Raw genomic sequence first — 26,574 nt, forward strand, 5'->3', positions numbered from 1 at the left:
CACTAAACTCAATAAAAAAGTAAGGCATATTTGATTTCCGCGTTGACGTAACCACGGACAGTGTCACGTAATATGCCAATAAAATAAAATCTGCAGTTAAACAAAGAATATCAGGGAAATTGACTTAAATGTAAGTGAAATGTTGTCACTGTGAGAAGAAGAAACATTTGTTCGGGAAACTAATATGTCCGATACCGCTCATTCATCCCTGACATACTCTGCCCCGTGCTGATCTAAATAATGTTGAGACGGTCACCTGAAGCAGCGGCTAAACTACAAAGTAAAGCCAGCAAGAACGATCCATACACCCACAACACATCTTGTCTACTTATGCTTCCGGTCTGACTGCGGTAACAAAATAAAGGTTTCAAAAAAGTACCACACACAAGCATAATGTACTTAAAACACTTATTAATACATTTACACAATGTATGCTTTGACCTAAGATGTGTTGTACCGATAAATGTGAGGATTTTAATTCATTTAATTAACAAACATTTTATTACATTTAATTTCACACATTAAGCAGACACTCTATAGTAGTAAAATAAGAGTAAACTGTAAAAAACTGAATTAAAATCAAAAAGGAAAAACTGAGTTTTATTGTTTTATATTGCTATTGTTATTTAAATTTATTGTGATTACTATTATTTTACTTGTTGTGGTTTATTTGTTACTAATTTAAATACAGGTTTTTTAAAACTATATTTAAAGTTGAGTTTTGATAGTGCAATAAATACTCATGTTTTCAAATAATGAATAACCGTGTAATTAATCATGATTACAATATCAATCAAAAATAATCGGGAATATTATTTGTGCCATAATCGTCCAGCCCAACACTCAGCTGAAAATAATATATATTGGGGCGGTATAGCTCGATTGGTAGAGCGGCCGTGCCAGCAACTTGAGGGTTGCAGGTTCGATCCCCGCTTCCGCCATCCTAGTCACTGCCGTTGTGTCCTTGGGCAAGACACTTTACCCACCTGCTCCCAGTGCCACCCACACTGGTTTAAATGTAACTTAGATATTGGGTTTCACTATGTAAAGCGCTTTGAGTCACTAGAGAAAAGCGCTATATAAATATACTTCACTAAATATACTTCACATATATGTAGGCAGAGCACAGACCTTTTACATGGTACTGTATATCATATAATTTATATCATATCAACATCATACAAATCAATACAATCAGTCTATTGGTTGGGTGTGCAGTTAAGCAAGGTGTGTTCTGAGGCCACGCATATGCGGCGCAGTGGAGTGATGCCAGGCGGCGACAAGAGACCTGATTTTATGATTCTCTTTACTCCGACGTACTGTATAACTGAAAGTGGCGCGGTAAAAGGTCAACTCGATTGGCTGTTCTGCCATTTATTTTTAATTACTTGCTGCTTCACCTGAATAAATATGACACAGCGCGCGTGTCATAATTACGACAGTCAGCTGGATAAAAAGAAAAGTACAGATAGCAGTATCATTAGTCCAGTATTTTCATGGTCTGCTTGGTCTGACCCAATTAGGAACCGGTACCTAAAAATACTGATAGTCTGTGTACATCCCTACTCAGAGCAGACTCCGCCAAACTGTCTCTTGGAAATGTTATAACTCTTTCAATGCCAACAAAGCAAGTGTGCCTGATAGAAGGCGCTCACGGGTAAAGTAAGGCTCCACTTTTCCAGAATGCACTGGCTCAATGTCAATTTACATTGGCTTTGCAAAATACATGATACTGATTAGCATTATCAATTTTACATGGCGATTTCAACAAATGTTAGTAACGATAACCATAACTAAGATGCACATTACAATCAAACAGCTGGTTTGTAATAAGGACAATACTTACAGTACAAAGACTTTGCAGGTCTCAACATTCAAATTAATAGCAAAGACTACTACTTCCTGACCAGACAACACACCATAATCTGTACACTACTGCAATTTAACCTCCTCGAATTGCAACTGCATGCAAAGTCTACTATAAAATACTTGCGAATGATACTCAGAAGGTTAAAAAACACAAAGATATAAAAACTGGACAGTAGAGTTATGATAATTAGCTGACCACACAAAATTATAAAAGAAGTATGACACCGTATTCATTAAGTTTATTCAGGAGGTCATCGGTCTACATACAACTTACATTCCTAAATCCAGTTTTGATAGCTAAAATAACAACTAACTCAGTCACACTATACATAGAACATAATATGAAAGGCTTCCAGTCATAAAAATATTATGTACAATAATTACATGACAAATATTTTGTTTCGGTGCTTGTTTTGCATGCTGCAAGGGGTACTGTTCACATTTGAACCGATACAGTACCAATTCCCGGTACGGTACTCAACGGTACAGATTTTTAGTACTTACGTATGTGTTAATAAATAATAATCATATTTGGTATACAAATAAATTTTTTATTGCAACATTTGAAAATGACCTGATTATAACTGCTGTCCAGTTGTTATATCTTGTTTTATTATTACAACACTGTAAGTAATACACTTATTATGCACCAGCTGTTTGATTGTAACGTGCATCTTGATTGTAGTTTTCATTAACAAACTTGGTGTTGAAATGGCCATGTAAAATCGCTAATGGTAATTAGCAGCTCGTCAATAACAAAGCCAATGCATATTAGCATCAAGCTAGCGCATTTTCGAAAAAGTGCAACCTTAGTTTACTTATTTTAAAGCGTTTTATGAGTCCATCTCTTTGTTGGCATGGAAAATTGCAACATTTCCTCGACGTAGTTTGGCTGAGTTCGCTCTCAGTGCTGCTAGAGTGATCGCCAAGTGCCAAAGTGCGAAGAACTGGGCGTTACGTCACATGCTACTCAGGTACTGTAACATGGCACCGTTGGATTTTACGGGAATCGGTGCCCGGTTGGACCGGCGAGATTCAATCAGTGCCAAAAAAGTACCGGACATGGTACCTATCCCCAGTTGCAAGAGAGGCAGAGACAGACCTCTCTGAACAAAACAGAGATATCATTTGCGAATATTTCCATCTAAAAAAGGCTAACCCACTCTGATAAACAAATAAACATGCCTGCCAACCTTAGACCGATCGTACTGATGAATAGCATCAGAAAGATCCTGTCGATTGTCACATAGCGTTGCATCAGAGAGAAGATGGACATGTTTACAGGAAATGCTTAAAGTGGTTTTAAATGAGGCTGGAGTTGTGCTGATATAGTTAGGGCGTAATGTATGCTAGTATCACTCGTCATGGCCAGGCATTGGGACTTCATAAATGGGCATCAACATGTCTCTTGCATTCTATACAATCAAAAGGAAAATGATCCGAGACATCCTGCAACACACTGGCTGTAACGTGATGAACTACAACTGGGTAAACTGAGAGTGAGGGTCAACTCTTGAAACCTCAGAAGATTTGTAGGAGACATCTTTTCACCAGTTCTCTTCTCTTGCTATCTTGCTACAGCCCTGAACTCAGTTAGAATCAACTCTCAACAAGCTACAGCTGCAGTGTCTGAGTTAGGAATGCCGATGGAACTGGTTTACGCGGCTAAAATTGACTTTATAGAGGAGGGAAAGTAACCCCTTGACCAGCTTCAAGCTGCGACTGCTGAAATATTGAAGCAACCTCCTTATGAATTAAACAAAGATAGACTTCACCCATGTATTCCGTGCAGACGCCTCAGAAACTAATGAAGAGGCAACCCCTTTTTAGCAGAGAACCATGGGCAAGAAGAAAGTTCTCTGCCTAGCATTTTGCAGCCCTGAAGATATCTAGTTTCGATGCACACAGGGAAACATAACCTTCAAGTCATACAGGAAGATGTGGAACTGTCGGACCAAAATTCCCCTTAAGACTAGGTTCCATCGCTGCAACTCCATATGCGCTACATATACAGTAGCTGGGCTGTACCACAAGCTCATCTTGACAAGTTGGATGCCTGTCACCAGAACAGGATTATTACTTGTCACAAGTGGTCCAACAGTCCCATCTCCAATGATGCACCCTACAGTCAATGAAGAACGACGCCTCGAAAGTCCAGAGAGCCATATGGAACATGTTTAGTCACTTTCTCTGGCTTGACACTAACGGCCCATCACAAACAGCCCTGGAAGTAGCTATTATTGGAAGCTCCAAGTACCAAGCCCGCCCGGGAAGGCACTGCTCCAACCTCCTAGAGCAGGGGTCACCAACGCGGTGCCCGTGGGCACCAGGTAGCCCGTAAGGACCAGATGAGTAGCCCGCTGGCCTGTTCTAAAAATAGCTCAAATAGCAGCACTTACCAGTGAGCTGCCTCTATTTTTTTTAAATTTTATTTATTTACTAGCAATCTGGTCTCGCTTTGCCCGACATTTTTAATTCTTAGCGAGACAAAACTCAAATAGAATTTGAAAATCCAAGAAAATATTTTAAAGACTTGGTCTTCACTTGTTTAAATAAATTCATTAATTTTTTTACTTTGCTTCTTATAACTTTCAGAAAGACAATTTTAGAGAAAAAATACAACCTTAAAAATGATTTTAGGATTTTTAAACACATATACCTTTTTACCTTTTAAATTCCTTCCTCTTCTTTCCTGACAATTCAAATCAATGTTCAAGTAAATGTATTTTTTTCTATTGTAAAGAATAATAAATAAATTGTAATTTAATTCTTCATTTTAGCTTCTGTTTTTTCGACAAAGAATATTTGAGAAATATTTCTTCAAACTTATGATTAAAATTCAAAAAAATTATTCTGGCAAATCTAGAAAATCTGTAGAATCAAATTTAAATCTTATTTCAAAGTCTTTTGAATTTCTTTTAAAATTTTTGTTCTGGAAAATCTAGAAGAAATAATGATTTGTCTTTGTTAGAAATATAGCTTGGTCCATATTGTTATATATATTCTAACAAAGTGCGGATTGGATTTTAACCTATTTAAAACATGTCATCAAAATTCTAAAATTAATCTTAATCAGGAAAAATTACTAATGATGTTCCATAAATTATTTTTTTAAGTTTTTGTCTTCTTTTTTTCGGTTGAATTTTGAATTTTAAAGATTCGAAATTGAAGATAAACTATGTTTCAAAATGTAATTGTCATTTTTTTCGTGTTTTCTCCTCTTTTAAACCATTAAATTAAGTGTAAATATCATTAATTATTAATAATAACATAGAGTTAAAGGTAAATTGAGCAAATTGGCTATTTATGGCAATTTGTTTAAATGTGTATCAAAATGGTAGCCCTTCGCATTAATCAGTACCCAAGAAGTAGCTCTTGGTTTCAAAAAGGTTGGTGACCCCTGTCCTAGAGCAACTGAGACACACCGCCACCTGATTTGCTTGAGTGGCAGCACAAAAACCGGACAACCTAGTGATTGCTGGAGAACCGATTGCTTCCCCACGATGCACTGCAACTGAGGAGGCAGAAACCGTGTGATGATGAGAGCTTGGATCTTCTAGTGAGGTCCTTGGTTCTGGCACAGCGGAAAGAAGACTTGACTAATTACAAGAAGTAGAAGTTGTTACAAAGTGTTCGTATGAACCTGTGGGACGATCATTACCTTTGCCAGAGAATAGATAGATAGATAGATAGATAGATAGATAGATAGATAGTACTATAGCTACACCTCCTGGGTGAGGCGGCGCGGCCCATTGGTGCCGATGGCGGCATTCGGTTTTTAGACTGTAAAAAATGAAAGATGCCAAAACACTGGTAGCTGTTTTTTAATGCGTCACACCAGAAAGATGAGGAAGGTATTTGTGACTGACAAAAGTGTAAGCATGTAAGTTTTATTTCTCACTCTTGAAACAACAAAGGTGGGTAGACTTACAAAAAACTACCGTTAATTCAGAATAATATGGCTCAAATGTAAGTAAAAAGTAACCATTCAAATAATGACTTACCAGTAAGTATAGGTAAGTATTCAGTGAAAAAACTACTCAAAGACTGAATAACTGGTAAGAAGTTTCTGATTTATTTTGTTGCTATTTTAGGTGTGTGCCTGTCTGTGCCTTTCTCCGTCCTGCGTGACAAAAGATGCACATTTCACAGGCACTAAGGACGTTATAACTGGACTAATTAGCATATGCAGAGCTAAAACTAAAAAAAAACATCTGCAACTTACCACAACATGTTTCCTCTCGTTGTAAGTGGGATTATTGTAGGAAGAAATGTGAACATTTCTTTTGACACAGATGATGATATGAAATGTTTTTTTTCATAGTTTGTAAATAAACGTTAAAAGAGTTGTGACTGCGAGTCGCATACTGTTATGTCACTTTTTAAGACTCTGTTTGATTGGTGAAATTGAGTCAGCGGTCACTAGTGCTTATGTTCTATTAGTGAAACAAAAGTCATGTGACAGTTCCCGGGGGGAGAAGTCTCTAACAATCAAAATGAATACATCTTTGCAAGCAGTAATCAAAAGATTATACGTATATAAAATGTAGCAATCAGGAATGAAACTCAATGTAACAAAGTAAAAGTAGTGTTTCTTTTTCACAAAAATACTCAAGTGGAAGTAAATGGTAATGGTAAAGAGTTCAAACCCCGGCCGAGTCATACCAAAGACTATAAAAATGGGACCCATTACCTCCCTGCTTGGCACTCAGCATCAAGGGTTGGAATTGGGGGTTAAATCACCAAAAATTATTCCCGGGCGCGGCACCGCTGCTGCCCACTGCTCCCCACTGCTCCCCTCAACTCCCAGGGGGTGATCAAGGGGATGGGTCAAATGCAGAGGACAAATTTCACCACACCTAGTGTGTGTGTGACAATCATTGGTACTTTAACTTTAACTTTGAACTTAAATGGGTTATACTTGTATAGCGCTTTTCTACCTTCAAGGTACTCAAAGCGCTTTGACACTATTTCCACATTCACACACACATTCACACACTACCATGCAAGGCGCTAACCACGACCCATCAGGAGCAAGGGTGAAGTGTCCTGTCCAAGGACACAACGAACGTGACTAGGTTGGCAGAAGGTGGGGATTGAACCAGGAACCCTCAGGTTGCTGGCACGGCCACTCTCCCAACTTCGCCACGCCACCCCCCGCAGTGAAAAGTATGTTGCATTAAATTGAGTACAACAAATCCAAAAATGGAAACGTAACAGAATAAATGTTGCGCGGTACTACCCACCTTTGGTCTGCCCACAAAAATATTTTACTAATAGTTCAAGAAGACATGATGAGCGCAATCGATCCATCCGCCCTGCAAATCCGCTGTATGCAGGTACTCTATTTGCCTCCCTCCCTCTCAGTGAGTAGGGGGTTTTATTGTCCCATGATTTGACAAAGACATGCACCTGGGGATGGATAGGTTGATTGGCAACACTAAAATTGACCCTAGTGTGTGAAAGTTGTCTGTCTATCTGTGTTGGCCCTGCTATGCGGTGGCAACTTGTCCAGGGTGTACCCCGCCTTCCACTCAAATGCAGCTGAGATAGGCACCAGCACCCCCCGCGACCCCGAACGGAATAAGCGGTAGAAAATGGATTGATGCATGGATTTGACTGCAAGGTTGATAGTCGAATTAGACTCCTCCAAATCTGATCGTCAACTCTTCAACTATTCAAAGACAGCCCTACCGTATTTTTCGGACTATAAGTCGCAGTTTTTTTCATAGTTTGGCCGGGCGTGCGACTTATACTCAGGAGCAACTTATGTGTGAAATTATTAACACATCACTGTAAAATATCAAATAATATTATTGATGTCATTGACGTAAGAGACTAGACGTATAATATTTCATGGGATTTAGCGATTAGGAGTGACAGATTGTTTGGTAAACGTATAGCATGTTCTATATGTTATAGTTATTTGAATGACTCTTACCATAATATGTTACGTTAACATAGCAGTTGGTTATTTATGCCTCATATAACGTACACTTATTCAGCCTGTTGTTCACTATTCTTTACACATTTTAAATTGCCTTTCAAATGTCTATTCTTGCTGTTGGCTTTTATCAATTACATTTCCCCAAAAATGCGACTTATACTCCAGTGCGACTTATATATATTTTTTTCCTTCTTTATTATGCATTTTCGGCCGGTGCGATTTATACTCCGGAGCAACTTATACTCTGAAAAATACGGTACTAATTTAACTGTGCTTGACCTATTTTCACACTTGTAAGACAGATACAGGTAATAAATAGGGATGTCCGATAATGGCTTTTTGCCGATATCCGATATTCCGATATTGTCCAACTCTTTAATTACCGATACCGATATCAACCGATACCGATACTGATATATACAGTTGTGGAATTAACACATTATTATGCCTAATTTGGACAACCAGGTATGGTGAAGATAAGGTACTTTTTTTTTAAATTAATAAAATAAAATAAGATAAATAAATTAAAAACATTTTCTTGAATAAAAAAGAAAGTAAAACAATATAATATCAGTTACATAGAAACTAGTAATTAATGAAAATTAGTAAAATTAACTGTTAAAGGTTAGTACTATTAGTGGAGCAGCAGCACGCACAATCATGTGTGCTTACGGACTGTATCCCTTGCAGACTGTATTGATATATATTGATATATAATGTAGGAAGCACAATATTAATAACAGAAGGAAACAACCCTTTTGTGTGAATGAGTGTAAATGGGGGAGGGAGGTTTTTTGGGTTGGTGCACTAATTGTAAGTGTATCTTGTGTTTTTTATGTTGATTTAATAAAAAAAAAAAAAAAAAAACGATACCGATAATTAAAAAAACGATACCGATAATTTCCGATATTACATTTTAAAGCATTTATCGGCCGATAATATCGGCCGGCCGATATTATCGGACATCTCTAGTAATAATGGATTAAGTTGGTGACGTTTTGACACTTGAATCGATTATTTCAATGAGGGAAAAGTGTTTGAAAAGATAAATTGCAGGAGAACCAATGCCATGAAACAAAGTGCGTATATTAAAATGTAATGTTCCTCAGCTGTAAGATGCTCGAATGTGTTTTCATGTGGAAAAAGGTGCATTTACCTTCAATTATGTTATTTTCCAGTATTTGATGTGCATTGTCTGGTGGTAGCTTGTGTTGTTATAGTAACACATGTACCATTATCTGAATTGAGATAAAAGGTCGTGTACCAGCGTAGTGTTTGTATCCTGGTTTGATTTCCTTCTCAAGCTTGACATTTGAGGATATTTTTCCACAGCAGCCTCATTTTCTTTTCAGCATTCATATTACATTTTGTCTACAACACAGCCCGAAGGCATCGATTTTGTTTTCTTTATCTCTCATTAGAACCTACACGGTACAGGTCAAGACACAGGCTCTGGAGCAGGAACTATATCCCCCAGTGAAGTGAGTATAAGTGAGGTGCATCTTCAGTCACTCTCAGAGCTCATGCAAGCTACTTCTGGACATTCACCTCTTAGCCTTCTCGCCAATGAACAGCTCCTGACTGCGCTCAGAAGCGTTTACTGTAGTGCCAGCACCTGGCAGAGGTCCTCTGTGTGGACAGCATGTTGTTTGTTGCCACTGATTGCTTTTAACTCTGTTAACCTGCATGCTATGAAAGCCACTTAATCTGCTGCAGGCATGACTGTCAGCTTTCCTGTCTACGTCTGTTAAACCAGGTTCAACTGGAGTAACACTTGTGGACCAGCAGTGGCCGCATCCATTTTTTGCTCTTTTCCCCACTAAAGTCAAATTATTCTGGAAAATGTACTAGCTAGAAAGTGTGTCTATTAACTGAACGCCTTCTTTTACACACTGCTTTTCCAACCAGGTTACCTTCTCACGCATCTTCTCCATCGTCTCTTCTTCTGGCTGGACTCTTTTTGCTTTCATTCACCTTCCAGTGACTTGATTAATGGCTTCTATTTTCTCCTCCTTCAATCTCTGTTGACATGGTTCGCCTCAGGTGTGATGGGGACACTTTTCTCTCGCTCTGTATTGCACTTTTGTGGTCTAGCATGTTGCAGATGCACACTTACAAGACTGCATGTGTCATGCCTCAGGTTTGAAGGACATGCTGGTGTAAGTTTTCAACTGGTTTCCTTCTCTGCTTGCCAGCTTCTCTTTCCAGCACTGTCTTTTTCCCATCACTGGGCAGAAGCTCACCATGGCGTGTTAGTAAATGTTTGCTTTTGTCCTTTGCAGAGCTCTCAGTATGTGCAGTGTGTGGCCGGCTGCCTTCAGCTGATGCTGAGGGTTAATGAGTACAGGTTTGCCTGGGTGGAGGCCGACGGGGTTAACTGGTAAGTAGACTTCTTTTTTACAGTGAAACGTCTGAGCTCAAACACAATTTCTTTCAAATGAAACCTTAGGAATAGAAATGCAGTACAATGGTACCTTCAATGTTCCCTCTAATTTTCCATGTGTGTGAGCAAAGGCAAAAAGTCCCTGAGCATTGAGTGGAGGCCATGTGAGCAACATCAGACGTGCACACTGTGGCTACACCAGCAGCACACCTGTCCCAAACCTGACTAAATAACAAGTTACATCTCCATCCATCCATCCATTTTATACCGCTTGTCCCTTCCGGGGTCACTGGAGCCTATCTCAGCTGCATTCGGGCGGAAGGCGGGGTACACCCTGGACAAGTCCCCACCTCATCGCAGGGCCAACACAGATAGCGAACAACATTCTCTTATTATTATAATCAAATGACAGCAGTCATTTCCATTTCTAATATAAGTGTTTAGGCCCACTTACAATGACAATAACAACAAATATAGTTTTTCATGAACTGTGTACTGGTATTGTTTGTCTGGGTGGAGGTCCTGCTTTGGAAATAATGTGTACCCCTTTCAGACATTGCATTTAGTTCCCATTAAAACCTTCACATGTTGCACAATGAGATGTAAGCAGGGGATCGTGTGTACATTCCTGCAACTTCCTGTTTGTAAAAAATATATTTTTATTAGTATTTATTTAATATACAATAAGCATTTCATGATTAATATTTATAAATGAAGATTCCTAATAAATGACACTAGAATAAGCACACATTTGATTGGTAAATCATAGTGTAACGACCTGGAATTACACTTTATATGTGGTGTTGGAGTTGTCTGACTTTTTGTGTGGCTGTAAACGCATCACTGGCTAAGTGCCATATGTGCATGTGTTGGCGCAAGTGAGAAAGAGCGAGCGGCTGCTGTTGATATAACAAAGTTGCTTTTGGTCTGGTTTGTACTGCAGAAAATGACCACTTTTGCTAGATATCTTTTTTTTTTAACTAATGTTTTGGTGATGTGTTTATGGCCGACAATAAAGAGTTTTGCTCAGTAAAGTGATGGATGGAATTCATGTCCTCAAAGCGTCTCGACAGACGTTACAATATTTGAACAATGATGACGAAAACTGTTTTCTCTGTCGTGTCCGTGTCGAAAATTGTTGTGCGCTTATTTTTTTATTTGATGTTGTGCGTGGCATAGATTTGCCGTGCGCAGAGGACGCTTGAGCAGTGTGCAATTGCACAGGCGCGCACCTTAGAGGGAACATTGGGTACCTTAGTTTTCATTAGAAATTCCTGGGCCAATATTCGATAAATCAATTAACCGAACAATAAATGAAAATAAAGTCATAACTTTTCCACCGTCAATAACAGCCATATGCATGCATTGTTACTGGTTAGAAGAGCGGCCATTCGGTTTTAGCAACTGCGGGCATGCACATAAACGGTAGTAATGATAACTGCTTTAGTCCTAGTGTGTGAATGTGAGTGTGAATGATTTCTATCTGTGTTGGCCTTGAGATGAGGTGGCGACGTGTGCAGGGTGCACCGCGCCTTACGCCCGAATGCAGCTGGGATAGGCTCCAGCACCCCCCGTGACCCCGAGAGGGACAAGCGGTAAAAAATAGATGGATGGATGGAAGTTCATTTAGTCATTTTATTTATTGTTTTGGTTGTGTATATTTGAGGGTCCCCCCACCCCCTCCTTAACAAAGACAGAACCATTTTATTGCTTTTGGTTGTGATTTTTATTAAACTGCAAAATTTTGCTTACAGACGGAGTATATTTTATTATTATTATTGTGTTATTTGTCTGTTTTATTTAACTTGGATATTTAAAAGTTGACATTCCAATTACAATGTTAAAATATGAATTGATTTTTATCCTCAAAATTCTGTAGACAATATTCCATAATGACAATGTGAAAAGTATTTTATTTTTTTTATTTAGCAAATTTATCAAAAATTTAAAAAAAAAACACATGCACATAATTATGCACAGCTTTTGCTCAGTACTTTAATTTGTTTTCACGTAAAAGACCTTTGTTTTTAACGTAGTGTGGCTTTTATTTTGCCGTGGCGCCGCACCCAATCAATTACATGTAAGGGAAAGACTGGGGAAGTAATGCATCTTGTTAACTCCTGTTTGTCCAGTCTTATGATTGGCCGTGTGTTAATCCCAAACCCATTTTTGTCATGGAAACTGTGGCTTCATTTGCATTTGCATCTTAGGAGGTCTGTATCATGCTTCTTAGCATCTTTCTCTGCAAATGTGGACCCCCTCCGCATCTGTTGAGAGTCATTCATTGTGTGTTTGGACCAACATTAGAAGCCTGTGTGGACATTGTGTATTCTAGTCTATTATCGGGACTAATAGCTCAGTGGCATGGAGGCACACTGCTGTGAAAGCTTGGCCATTAAGAAAGCGAAAATATGGCTTCTCATCAACATAATTTTTTCCCTTTGTACTTTTTGACTTGCCTTTTCCACCCTGCCTCCTCTTCAAGTATTACAGCGGTGTTGAGCAACAAGTGTGGCTTCCAGCTCCAATACCAGATGATCTTCTGCGTTTGGCTCCTGGCCTTCAGCCCCCAGCTGTGCGAGCAGTTAAGGCGCTACAACGTCGTGCCTGCCCTCTCTGATATCCTGCAGGAATCTGTCAAGGAGAAGGTCACTCGGATCATTCTGGCTGCCTTCAGGGTACGTGTAGAGCTCCCCAATTTGGCGCTTTATGTCTTTGAAGTGCACTCAGGTATTTAAAAACTCTAGTGCAGCACTTTTCACTTGTAATTGGGCTGCCTGCTTTATCGCCTCTGGGGGGGGGGGGGGGGAACGCAAACGGCTCTATTAAAAAACAGAGGAAGGCGATAAAAGAAACTAAGTCCATAAAAGTTACATAAATAAGATTTACCGCCATGTTTTTTAGTTAGTTCACCGCTGTCCATGTTCAATATGATGATGAATATTTCATGCCGAGCTGTTCTATGGGAATTTCAAAATTCCTAAGGTTTGCAAGGACAAAATATATTATTGTCAAGTGATTCCTCTCGCTTGGTTGCTCTCTTGGCAAGCAGACATTGAATCGAATCGAATATAATGCCTCTCCACCGTCTAAGCACTCATTGCCACCATCAAGATCTAGTGTCATGTATGGTTCAGAATTCCACTCTAGGATACTTGCGCACCACTTGAACGCGGCTCAAAAGACGAACTAGCAATCCTCCCATTAGACCAGTGTTTTTCAACCACTGTGCCGCGGCACACTAGTGTGCCGTGAGATGCAGTCTGGTGTGCCGTGGGAGATGATCTAATTTCACCTATTTGGGTTAAAAATATTTTTTGCAAACCAGTAATTATAATACGCAAATAATGTGCCATTGTTGAGTGTCTGTACTGTCTGGGATCGGCAGACTTACCACGTTATACTCTTCCATATCAGTAGGTGGCAGCAGGTAGCTAATTGCTTTGTAGATGTCGGAAACAGCGGGAGGCAGTGTGCAGGTAAAAAGGTGTCTAATGCTTAAACCAAAAATACACAAAAGGTGAGTGTCCCTAAGAAAAGGCATTGAAGCTTAGGGAAGGCTATGCAGAACCAAACTAAAACTGAACTGGCTACAAAGTAAACAAGAACAGAATGCTGGACAACAGCAAAGACTTTCTGTGGAGCAAAGACAGCGTCCACAAAGTACATCCGAAAATGACATGACAATCAACAATGTCCCCACAAAGAAGGATAAAAACTAGGGATGTCCGATAATGGCTTTTTGCCGATATTCCGATATTGTCCAACTCTTTAATTACCGATACCGATATCAACCGATACCGATATCAACCGATATATGCAGTCGTGGAATTAACACATTATTATGCCTAATTTGGACAACCATGTATGGTGAAGATAAGGTACTTTTTTAAAAAATTAGTAAAATAAGATAAATAAATCAAAAACATTTTCTTGAATAAAAAAGAAAGTACAACAATATAAAAACAGTTACATAGAAACTAGTAATGAATGAAAATAGTGGACCAGCAGCACGCACAATCATGTGTGCTTACGGACTGTATCCCTTGCAGACTGTATTGATATATATTGATATATAATGTAGGAAGCAGAATATTAATAACAGAAAGAAACAACCCTTTTGTGTGAATGAGTGTAAATGGGGGAGGGAGGTTTTTTGGGTTGGTGCACTAATTGTAAGTGTATCTTGTGTTTTTTATGTTGATTTAATTAACAAAACAAAACAAAAAAACGGTACCGATAATAAAAAAACCGATACCAATAATTTCCGATATTACATTTTAACGCATATATCGGCCGATAATATCGGCAGGCCGATATTATCGGACATCTCTAATAAAAACAACTGAAATATTCTTGATTGCTAAAACAAAACAGGTGTGGGGAATAGCGGTCAAGGAAGACATGAAACTGCAACAGGAAAATACCAAATAAAGAGAAAAAGCCAGCAAAATAGGAGCGCAAGATAAGAAGTAAAACACTACACACAGGAAAACAGCAAAAAAGTCCAAATAAGTCAGGGTGTGATGTGACAGGTGGTGACAGTACACCTACTTTGAGACAAGAGCTATAGTGATGCATGCTTGGTTATGCTTTAAAGTCATATCCAACAATTGCGACAATGACTTTTTATTGTCAATATCGGCTGCTGAGTTTCATTTTTTAATGATTTCTGCTGGTGGTGTGCCTCCGCTATTTTCAATGAAAAAAATGTGCCTTGGCTCAAAAAAGGTTGAAAAACACTGCATTAGACCGCCGCCCTACTGCCAGAGCGTCACTGTCCCCACTAACTGAAGAGTCCTCTGAACAGATGCACTACTGCGTCACATAGTCGCTTTAGCACAGGGTGTCGTCAAAGAAAAGACAAATGGTAAATGGTAAATGGGTTGTACTTGTATAGCGCTTTTCTACCTTTTTTTTTTTTTAAGGAACTCAAAGCGCTTTGACACTATTTCCACATTCACCCATTCACACACACATTCACACACTGATGGTGGAAGCTGCCATGCAAGGCGCTAACAAAGACCCATCAGGAGCAAGGGTGACGTGTCTTGCTCAAGGACACAACGGACGTGACTAGGATGGTAGAAGGTGGGGATTGAACCAGAAACCGTCAGATTGCTGGCACGGCCACTCTCCCAACTTCGCCACGCCGTCCGCAAGAACAAGAACAATCAGTGTGCAGAGAGCTCGACAGTAAATCAAATCATGTCATTTGAATATTTCAATGAAAAGCCTCGATTATTTGCGAGCTTTGTCCAGCCTTGCCAGCTCACAGGGACTCTGAAGTATCGAGCACAATGCACGCGATGAATGGCGATTGATTACATGACTGAAGCTTGAGCTCAGCTTGTCCTGCTCAACTCTTATTCACCGACAGCCTTGTTCGTGTTGAGGGAATTGCCAGGAAGTTGAACGGCACTTCTGTCGGGATTGATGATTTCCATTTACACTTGTTTACGTTATGACTGACACATTGCTGCTCGTTAAAAGCAGAAGTGGGTGGGGCATGGAGACCTAACATATCCTTTGTACAGTAGATCAGCTCATTGTTGCTCCCTTGAAGAGGAACTGCACCTTTTTTGGAATTTTGCCTATCGTTCACAATCATTATGAGAGACAAGAACACATGTCTTTTTTTTTTAGGATTTAAAAAATGATAAGCGCTTGGAAGATGCGATGCGGCTAATGTGAGTCATCGTTGTAGCCTTCAAAGCCCTCTAAAACATCTTCAAAACCCTCCATCAACATTTTGTATACACGCAAGTATATATATAATGTAGTAATATACACCTTCATAACAATATGTAATATGTACAATATACACACTGCAAGTATATGTATAATGTAGTAACAGACACCTTCATAACAATATGTAATATGTACAATATACACACTGCAAGTATGTATATAATGTAGTAACAGACACCTTCATAACAATATGTAATATGTACAATATACACACTGCAAGTATATATATAATGTAGTAACAGACACCTTCATAACAATATGTAATATGTACAATATACACACTGCAAGTATATATATAATGTAGTAACAGACACCTTCATAACAATATGTAATATGTACAATATACACACTGCAAGTATATATATAATGTAGTAACAGACACCTTCATAACAATATGTAATATGTACAATATACACACTGCAAGTATATATACATATAATGTAGTAACAGACACCTTCATAACAATATGTAATATGTACAATATACACACTGCAAGTATATATATAATGTAGTAACAGACACCTTCATAACAATATGTAATATGTACAATATACACACTGCAAGTATATATACATATAATGTAGTAACAGACACCTTCATAACAATATGTAATATGTACAATATACACACTGCAAGTATATATATAATGTAGTAACAGACACCTTCATAACAATATGTAATATGTACAATATACACACTGCAAGTATATATATAATGTAGTAACAGACACCTTCATAACAATATGTAATATGTACAATGTACACACTGCAAGTATATATATAATGTAGTAACAGACACCTTCATAACAATATGTACAATATACACACTGCAAGTATATATATAATGTAGTAACAGACACCTTCATAACAATATGTAATATGTACAATATACACACTGCAAGTATATATATATGGATAGAAGTATATATATATATATATATAATGTAGTGACAGACACCTTCATAACATCCATCCATCCATCTTCTTCCGCTTATCCGAGGTCGGGTCGTGGGGGCAGCAGCCTAAGCAGGGAAGCCTAGACTTCCCTCTCCCCAGCCACTTCGTCCAGCTCCTCCCGGGTGATCCCGAGGCGTTCCCAGGCCAGCCGGGAGACATAGTCTTCCCAACGTGTCCTGGGTCTTCCCCGTGGCCTCCTACCGGTCGGACGTGCCCCCAAAACACCTCCCTAGGGAGGCGTTCAGGTGGCATCCTGACCAGATGCCCGAACCACCTCATCTGGTTCCTCTCGATGTGGAGGAGCAGCGGCTTTACTTTGAGCTCCTCCCGGATGACAGAGCTTCTCACCCTATCTCTAAGGGAGAGACCCGCCACCCGGCGGAGGAAACTCATTTGGGCCGCTTGTACCCGTGATCTTGTCCTTTCGGTCATAACCCAAAGCTCATGACCATAGGTGAGGATGGGAACGTAGATCGACCGGTAAATTGAGAGCCTTGCCTTCAGAGCTCAGCTCCTTCTTCACCACAACGGATCGATACAGCGTCCGCATTACTGAAGACGCCACACCTGTCGATCTCACCATCCACTCTTCCCCCACTCGTGAACAAGACTCACAGGTACTTGAACTCCTCCACTTAGGGCAGGATCTCCTCCACAACCCGGAGATGGCACTCCACCCTTTTCCGGGCGAGAACCATGGACTCGGACTTGGAGGTGCTGATTCTCATCCCAGTCGCTTCACACTCGGCTGCGAACCGATCCAGTGAGAGCTGAAGATCCTGGCCAGATGAAGCCATCAGGACCACATCATCTGCAAAAAGCAGAGACCTAATCCTGCAGCCACCAAACTGGATCCCCTCAACGCCCTGACTGTGTCTAGAAATTCTGTCCATAAAAGTAATGAACAGAATGGGTGACAAAGGGCAGCCTTGGCGGAGTCCAACCCTCACTGGAAACGTGTCCGACTTACTGCCGGCAATGCGGACCAAGCTCTGACACTGATCATACAGGGAGCGGACCGCCACAATCAGACAGTCCGATACCCCATACTCTCTGAGCACTCCCCACAGGACACGGTCGAATGCCTTCTCCAAGTCCACAAAGCACATGTAGACTGGTTGGGCAAACTCCCATGCACCCTAAAGGACCCTGCCGAGAGTATCGAGCTGGTCCACAGTTCCACGACCAGGACAAAAACCACACTGTTCCTCCTGGATCTGAGGTTCGACTATCCGACGTAGCCTCCTCTCCAGTATACCTGAATAGACCTTACCGGGAAGGCTGAGGAGTGTGATCCCACAATAGTTGGAACACACCCTCGGGTTCCCATGTTACAATGTTATCTTCTTGTCTTTCATAAGGATTGTGAACGATAGGCAAAAGTCCCAAAAAAAGTGCAGTTCCCCTTTAACAATTGAAAAATAGTTGTTATTTTAAACACGTTTATTCCAAGGGAGATGGGATTTGCTGTTTCTCCCAAAAGGCCTCATTAGTTGGCGATTGTGCTGGCGGGACGAGCAGCCCTGCCATCTGCAAGTCCTTGAACAGGCACACAATGGCAGTGTGGCGGTTGTACAATTTTCATTCTGCTGCGGTCTTATTGTGTGTTTGCTCGGCAGAAGGGCTTTCATTAGAGTTCCTCATGTCCGTCTGCTCCAAACCACTTTTATTCAGCATCACCCCAGAAACACTACTGCTATCTTAATAGTGAATTCTGTAAATGACTTATACTTAATGTTTCTCTAGGATTTTTGCCAAACATGCAGAATTGCAGAGGTGCTCATTGCCAACACTTGTTTTCTTCCCCGCTAGAATGTCCTGGAGAAGTCATCAGAGAGGGAAACTCGCCAGGAGTACGCTCTGGCTATGATTCAATGCAAGGTGCTGAAGCAGCTGGAGAACCTCGAGCAGCAGAAGTACGACGACGAGGATATCACGGAGGACATTAAGTTCCTGCTGGAGAAGCTGGGAGAAAGCGTGCAGGATCTCAGGTGCCTCTCAAATACGTCCTTGTTTATGGACATATGCAGCAGGTAACACTTAAATATGTCAACTTTTTTCTTTTTCTTTAGCTCGTTTGACGAGTACAGCTCTGAGCTGAAGTCGGGCCGCCTGGAATGGAGCCCCGTGCACAAGTCTGAGAAGTTCTGGCGGGAGAACGCTGTCCGCCTTAATGAGAAAAACTATGAGCTCCTCAAGTAAGAAGAAGCAGACTCTCTTAATCTATCTTTATTACAGTAGAAGAAAGTACACTTTGGTTTAGTCCAGGGGTCGGCAACCCGCGGCTCCGGAGCCGCATGCGGCTCTTTGACCACTCTGATGCGGCTCAGCTGCATACTTGCCGACCCCCCCCAATTTTCCCAGGAGACTTCTGGATCTCAGCGCCTCTCTTAGTTAACTCCCAGGGCAAATATAATCCTATTTTCACTCTGATTACTAAATTAAGGGCGTGCCCTAAATGCACTGCAGTAATTGTCCTCTATAGCATTTACAAACAGCATACCAACCCGGCCGCATGTTGCATATAGCGTTTACTTGTACACGTAGGAGACAGCAAAGCATACTTAGTCATCAGCCACACAGCTTACACTGGCGGTAGCCGTATAAAACAACTTTAACACTGTTACGTTACAAATATGCGCCACACTGTGAACCCACAGCAAAAAAGAATGAAAAACACATTTCTGGAGAACATCCCACCGTAACACAACATAAACACAACACAACCAATACCCTGAATCCCATGCAGCCCTAACTCTTCCGGTCTAGATTATACACCCCCGCTACCACCAAACCCCCCCACACACATCAACACCCCCCCCCCCCCCTCCGTGCGTCGGTTGAGCGGAAGAGTTAGTGCTGCATGGGATTCTGGGTATTTGTTGTGTTGTGTTTATGTTGTGTTACAGTGCAGATGTTATCCAGAAATGTGTTTGTCATTCTTTTTTGGTGTGGGTTCAAAGTGTGGCGCATATTTGTAACCTAACAGTGTTAAAGTTTTTTTTTTTACGGCTACCGTCAGTGTAAGCTGTGTGGCTGCTGACCTAGTACGCCAGCTGAAGCTGCATTCTACATGTGGTCAAGCAGGTGCACTGTTTGGGCAGGCTGTAGAGGGCGCCAAAAGCGTTGCCATCAAGTCCTGTTATTTGGCAGTCTCCCGGTATGAGTGGGTTGGCAAGTATGACGCTATCAAGCGCCATTCATTCAAAACTCGCGGGCCGCCCTAATATCAAATTTCCATATCAAAGTGCGTGCCGGTGCGTGTGTCTGAGACCCCTGGCTAACATAGCACAAAGCAATTTAAGCTTTGTATGCGGTGTTTTTCATTATACATTTTTTTTGTGGCTCCCATTATTTTCTTAAATTTGTGAAACTTGCCAAAATGGCTCTTTGAGTGGTAAAGTAAAGGTTGCCGACCCCTGGTTTAGTCGCTATTGGAACACACCATATTACAAAAGTCTGTGTCGTTTTGACACTGCTTTTGTGACAATATACCACTAAAATGTCACTCGGTAGAGCTGTTTGTGTGTTCCAAGACTACTACCTACTTCATAAAGGTGATTCCTAGGTGACACATTTATCCAGATCCTCACCAAGATTCAATGGTTTCTTCCTTGGCCCATAGAAGAAAAGTTTTGGTTTTTACATATTTTGCATAATCCTGCACTTTTAGTGCTACACTATATCAACACGACTGAAAAAAAGATAGTGTGTGATAAAGTTTAATGTATATGTAATTGTACACTTAATACCTGGGGATACCAGTTTAGTTTGTTCTGGAACGCAGCTTGTACCTATGAATTTAAATTGAATTGGTGCTTGCGCCACTCACCCACCCCCCGAAAGCACAATTGAATCATTTTAACATGTTACATGCCTTTTAAAAAAAATAAAAATAACTTTTAGATAATAAAAACTGCATAAACACAATACAATAGCATGTAGTACACAGGCCTCAAATTTTAACTTTTCAAGGTCAAGGCAAGTGTTGCCTTAAAGGAGGGCACCAAGGCAATTCGCGGCCCAAAGCATGCTTGTATACATTATATATATATATACATATTAGGGGTGTAATGGTATGTGTATTTGTACTGAACCGTTTCGGTACGGGGGTTCCTGTTCGGTTCGGAGGTGTACCGAACGAGTTTCCACACGGACATATTAAGTAGCGTAACGCTCGTTGTGTAAACAATGCACACCGAGGCACAACACACGGCATGCTAGCAGCTAACGGGCTAGGATAGACTGACCATACGTCCTCTTTTCACCGGACGTGTCCTCTTTTGCGGAGCTGTCAGGGCGGAGTTTCTTAAATGCCTCAAATGCTCGGCATTTTGAGTTAGGGTTGCGTGTATTTTCCATGTACGTTCAGGGTTAAGAAGGGGTTAAAAACAAAACAAATTGTGCGCGCAGCAGCATTGGTGAGGGAGGGGCAGAGACAGAGAGAGAGAGAGAGAGAGAGAGAGAGTTATGATAAACGCACATGCGTCGCCAGGCTCTGCTTTTTATCCATAGATTTATCACATTTAATTTTTTATTATCTATAGCAGGGGTGTCAAAAGTGTGCCCCGGAGGCCATTTGCGGCCCACAGCTAATGTTTTAAAGGCCCACGGCACATTCTAAAAATACTATTAAAATAAACAAAAACATAAAAAAATTGAAATAAAAAAGCTTAAAGGTTAAATGTAATTTAGAAAAAGTTGCAATGTTGACTAATAAAACAAAGCTGGTTTCTTTCTTTCAAACTGTCTTTGCTCAAAACATAATATTGAATCAAAATCAATGTTGTTATGAATTATTGACCTATCCAAGGTTCCCATTACTTCACATCAAATATTACACTAAGAAAAATATTTTTGGTGGAAGATTTTGCAAATTTGGTAAAAAAAAATAACCCAAAAATGTATATTTATGTTTTCTTACTGTACCGAAAATGAACCGAACCGTGACCTCTAAACCGAGGTACGTACCAAACAGAAATGTAATATTATAATATATATATATATATATAAAACTTTTTTTTTAATTCATTATTAATATAAACTTGTCAGTTTTTTGTCATTTCATGATGCCTTTATCTCTATTTTTACATTTTGATAGAGGGAGTTATTTATTTATTTATTTTAATATTTTTTTAAAGTTATGTAAATGTAGATGACAGATCCATTAAGAGTTTGAGCAGAAATATGTCATATAGGAATTAACTATGCACAAGAAAACATTAATAAAATGCTTTGTCACAGGTAGGGTTGCAAAGGGGTGGAAAGTTTCCGGTAAATTTCCGGAAACTCAGGAAGTTTGGAAATTTTGACCATTTTTTGATTATTTAAAGTTGGACACCGTCCATGGGAATTAATGGGAATATATGGGAGTTAATGGGGAATTACAATAATGATATATTATTGGGCACTTGTCTATATGCTGCTGCATCTTTGTGGCATTTTTGACGTAGCTCTTTGCACAGTATTGGCAAATGTACACCGCCCTTCCGCCCACATTGGTTGGGGTGAAATGTCTCCACACATCAAATGGTGTATGTGGCATTATTCTGTTTGTATTGATATATTCTTGTGAAACACTACTGCAATGCCACACACAGATATAAATAGTCAGCTAAACAATTGGAGTAGTCTTTAAAAATATTTGACTGATGGACAAATGAATAGAAATAGGCTAGATGAATAAATGAACAGTCAATCAGCATGCTAAATCAAACTATAAGCTACATTCTTGTATGACAACAGAATGGCTAGCAGAACAGAAGGCAGAGGAAACTACACCTTTTCATTTAGTATTTGATAGTTGAACTTTACACATCACCAAAAAGGTCAATTCGGATCGCTAATGTTGTTAGCATAAATTAATGGGATTTAACATAGAGAAAATTAGCATCACGGCTAACGGAGAAATATTTTGGGTTCATTATGAGACTGTGGTGGTACATAAACCTAGCTAGCTAGAGATATTGGCCCCAAAATCATTGAACAAGTACAGGAACAGCTAGCTAGCTTGAGTGTAAGTCTGCTGGAGTAGTCTACAGTCATACAGTAACAAGCAATTACACCTCTATTACACTTAAATACCATAGATCAAATATATTTACCCCATCAACACTTACCTGACTGGATGAAGTCCTTGGGCTCAAATACTAGTGTGGCCTCAATAGCCCTGCTGTAGTGTGTTGCATGCTGGGAAATATCTGTGCATGTGATGGAAGAATGCACTGCACATGTGATGGAGGAATGCACAGTGCAGGGTTGAAATTCTACTGAATTTGCATGAAATCAGGTTGTTTTAGCTAATAATCATGCTGCAAGATCTAGCATGTTGCATTCAATGTTTATTCCCATTCAATTCCCGTTAATTCCCATGGAAAGTTTCCAACTTTGAAAATTCCCGGAATTTTGCAACGCTAATTAATATATGTCTGATCTTTATTGTTATAATCGCTTTTTACCTCAAGAGATGTTTGACATGTGCTAAAAATGTAGGAAATCTCCCCCTTCAGGATCCTAACCAGGCTCCTGGAGGTGTCCGACGATCCTCAAGTCATAGCGGTGGCTTCTCACGACGTGGGCGAGTACGTGCGGCACTACCCGCGCGGCAAACGGTAAAACCACCAGCCTTACTTCCCGTCTTGAACCAACAACATATCCTCATGTCATTTCTATTTTACCTTATCAGGGTGATTGAGCAGCTGGGTGGGAAGCAGCTGGTGATGAATCACATGCACCACGAGGACCAGCTGGTGCGCTACAACGCCCTGCTGGCCGTGCAGAAGCTCATGGTCCACAACTGGTAGGAACACCTCGACCTTTCTGTCTTCCTTCTCGTTACACCACTGCTGCAGTTGTAAGTTACCCACAAACAGCGGAAGTCTGGGGAATTAAATTGAGCACAAAATTCCCGACAGCTTTCACGCGGCCCTGAAAGTATCTTTTAGTCAGCAAATAATTGAAAGCATCTGTAAGGCCTTTAATGGCCACCTGGACCTTTTTAATATTCATGCACTCTAAAATGCAGACCGCTGTCAAAGAATATAGTGCTTATTCACAGAATACAAAAAGTGAAAATAGCTGTCTGTTAACCAGACCTCCGCTCAGCCAGTATTTGTTTTGTGGCACTCAAATAGTCCATAAACCTACCATGTTTATTTACGCTCTATTTTACTACCGTGTTCTAAGACCCTCTGAGCTCCCCGGGCAACAAGATTGTAATGTTTCCTCATCTCACTGAAACAACAAGCACGAGTGTTTGCCTGAATACATGTTGCGGCTTTTAAGAGCCGTCAGCCTGAAACCGGAGCAGCTCATGAAGAAAATGCAGGATTTAATTGCATTCATTTCAATATTTGTGGTGGTTTTGTCTCATTTCCAAGAAGAGTGCCGTATTTTCGGAGTATAAGTCGCTCCGGAGTATAAGTCGCACCGGCCGAAAATGCATAATAAAGAAGGAAAAAAACGCACTGGAGTATAAGTCGCATTTTTTTGGGGAAATGTATTTGATAAAAGCCAACAGCAAGAATAGACATTTGAAAGGCAATTTAAAATGTCTAAAGAATAGTGAACAACAGGCTGAATAAGTGTACGTTATATGAGGCATAAATAACCAACTGCTATGTTAACCTCACATATTATGGTAAGAGTCATTCAAATAACTATAACATATAGAACATGCTATACGTTTACCAAACAATCTGTCACTCCTAATCGCTAAATCCCATGAAATCTTATACGTCTAGTCTCTTACGTCAATGACATCAATAATATTATTTGATATTTTACGCTAATGTGTTAATATTATATTATATTAATATAAAATTGCCCCCCTCTACGTCAAAGAACTACTCACCCCCAAATCCTCCACACCACACCTCCGCTCCGGACAGGCTAACCTCCTCCAACCTCCGAGGACAAAGCTACGAACTACGGGAGACCGGGCTTTCTGCTCTGCCGCTCCCAGTCTGTGGAATGCTCTCCCTGACCACCTGGGGGCACCACAGACTGTAGATGCTTTTAAAAAAGGCTTAAAAACCCTTCTTTTTAAAAAAAAAAGCCTTTTTATAGATATATGCATACTAGTTCTAGCTATTAGGCTGTTCTAGTTTTTATTTTTTATTAATTTATTTTTTATTAACGTTTTATTATTTTTATTTTTTTTTTCAATACACTGTAGCACTTTGAGGTTGTTTGTGCTTTATACAAATACAATCTATTATTATGGGGGCAGCATAGCTCGGTTGGTAGAGTTGCCGTGCCAGCAACCTTGAGGTTCCAGGTTCGATTCCTGCTTTCGCCATCCTAGTCACTGCCGTTGTGTCCTTGGGCAAGACACTTTACTCACCTGCTCCCAGTGCCACCCACCCAAATGTAACTTAGATATTGGGTTTCACTATGTAAAGCGCTTTGAGTCACTAGAGAAAAGCGCTATATAAATATAATTCACTTCACTTCACTTTATTATTATTATTATTAATAATTTCACTAATAAGTTGCACCCCCGGCCAAACTAAAAACTAAAAAAACTGCGACTTATAGTCCGAAAAATACGGACATTATTTTTACTTTACTGTTGATTAATTGGATTATGTTACTTATTATGGTGAAAGCCACCATGAAGTCAAGGGGGAAAAGATGGGAATGTGGGTGTGAATAAAAAACAAATAAAAATAAAAAGGAGATGCAAAATTTGGGTTTGAGCACATTGGACTTGATTCCAGCGTTGATGTTTTTTGGGGGTTGAAAGCGGTCAAGAGGCTGACTGATGGAATACTTGAGACCCGCCTACTCCTCATCTTTGTGTTTTCAAGGTGAAGCGGATTGTTTGCCGCCCACATGCAAACCAACGTGCCGATGAAGTGTAGAAAGATAGCGGGAAGGGCTGTCTTTTTATTTTGGAGAGGTGAAGATTGTTAAGAGTGAGCGAAATCCTCTGCTGTCATGACAACAGCACACTGCTGTTATTCAACCTTCTACCTTTTTGTCTGTCGCTCATTTCGTCTGTTCCTTTTTTCCCATATTTCCATTCAGCGCCTGCAATTTTGACACTTGTGAATTTGTGTCGCTGTCTACATTTAAGTCCTCCTGCATGCATGAAATGGAACTTTCATCCATCCATCCATCCATTTTCTACCGCTTATTCCCTTCGGGGTTGCGGGGTCGCTGAGCCTATCTCAGCTACAATCGGGCGGAAGGCGAAGTACACCCTGGACAAGTCACCCACCTCATCGCAGGGCCAACACAGATAGACAGACAACATTCACACTCACATTCACACACTAGGGCCTTTAGTGACAAAATTACTTAGAAAAGATATTCCATGGATGTCTTTTCTCTATTTGCGCGTCTTGGGAAGACATTTGATATTTCCCGTCGTGGCGAAGGTGAGTGTCGTGGTGCCATGTGTTGAAATGTCACTGTCAAGGAAGGGGTTACCTTTCAGAATAATGGCATTCAAGTATGTGTCCTCTGGTTGGATAGCACCATGAAAGGGGCGCTAAGGAAACAGACAAAAAGCGACTAGCATATTGTAGATATGCACGATTGTGTGTTCTTCTAGTTGAACAAGTTCTTTCAAATGTTTACTAACCGAGCAGCTTACGTCCGAAGCTAGTTAAATCATTTACGGTAGTTCTAACCACAAAGCGTAAGAACACAGAGTGTGTCTT

General features: G+C 40.2%; 1 protein-coding gene across 4 annotated transcripts in view; it reads left to right on the plus strand.

The window, feature by feature from the left end:
• atp6v1h (ATPase H+ transporting V1 subunit H) overlaps positions 1-26,574 on the plus strand; it is a 53,657-nt gene that overhangs the window by 21,116 nt on the left and 5,967 nt on the right. The window contains exons 7-13 of one of the 4 annotated variants that reach the window (XM_062023748.1): positions 9,238-9,297; positions 10,099-10,196; positions 12,685-12,877; positions 18,719-18,897; positions 18,979-19,104; positions 23,416-23,517; positions 23,592-23,705. In XM_062023748.1, the coding sequence (XP_061879732.1) occupies positions 9,238-9,297; positions 10,099-10,196; positions 12,685-12,877; positions 18,719-18,897; positions 18,979-19,104; positions 23,416-23,517; positions 23,592-23,705 (872 nt within the window). The remainder of the gene's footprint in view (positions 1-9,237; positions 9,298-10,098; positions 10,197-12,684; positions 12,878-18,718; positions 18,898-18,978; positions 19,105-23,415; positions 23,518-23,591; positions 23,706-26,574) is intronic. The other 3 variants (XM_062023751.1, XM_062023747.1, XM_062023749.1) reach the window with 3 other exon arrangements.

The sequence above is a fragment of the Entelurus aequoreus genome, linkage group LG16, assembly GCF_033978785.1.
Source record: "Entelurus aequoreus isolate RoL-2023_Sb linkage group LG16, RoL_Eaeq_v1.1, whole genome shotgun sequence".
Classification (NCBI taxonomy): Eukaryota; Metazoa; Chordata; class Actinopteri; order Syngnathiformes; family Syngnathidae; genus Entelurus; species Entelurus aequoreus.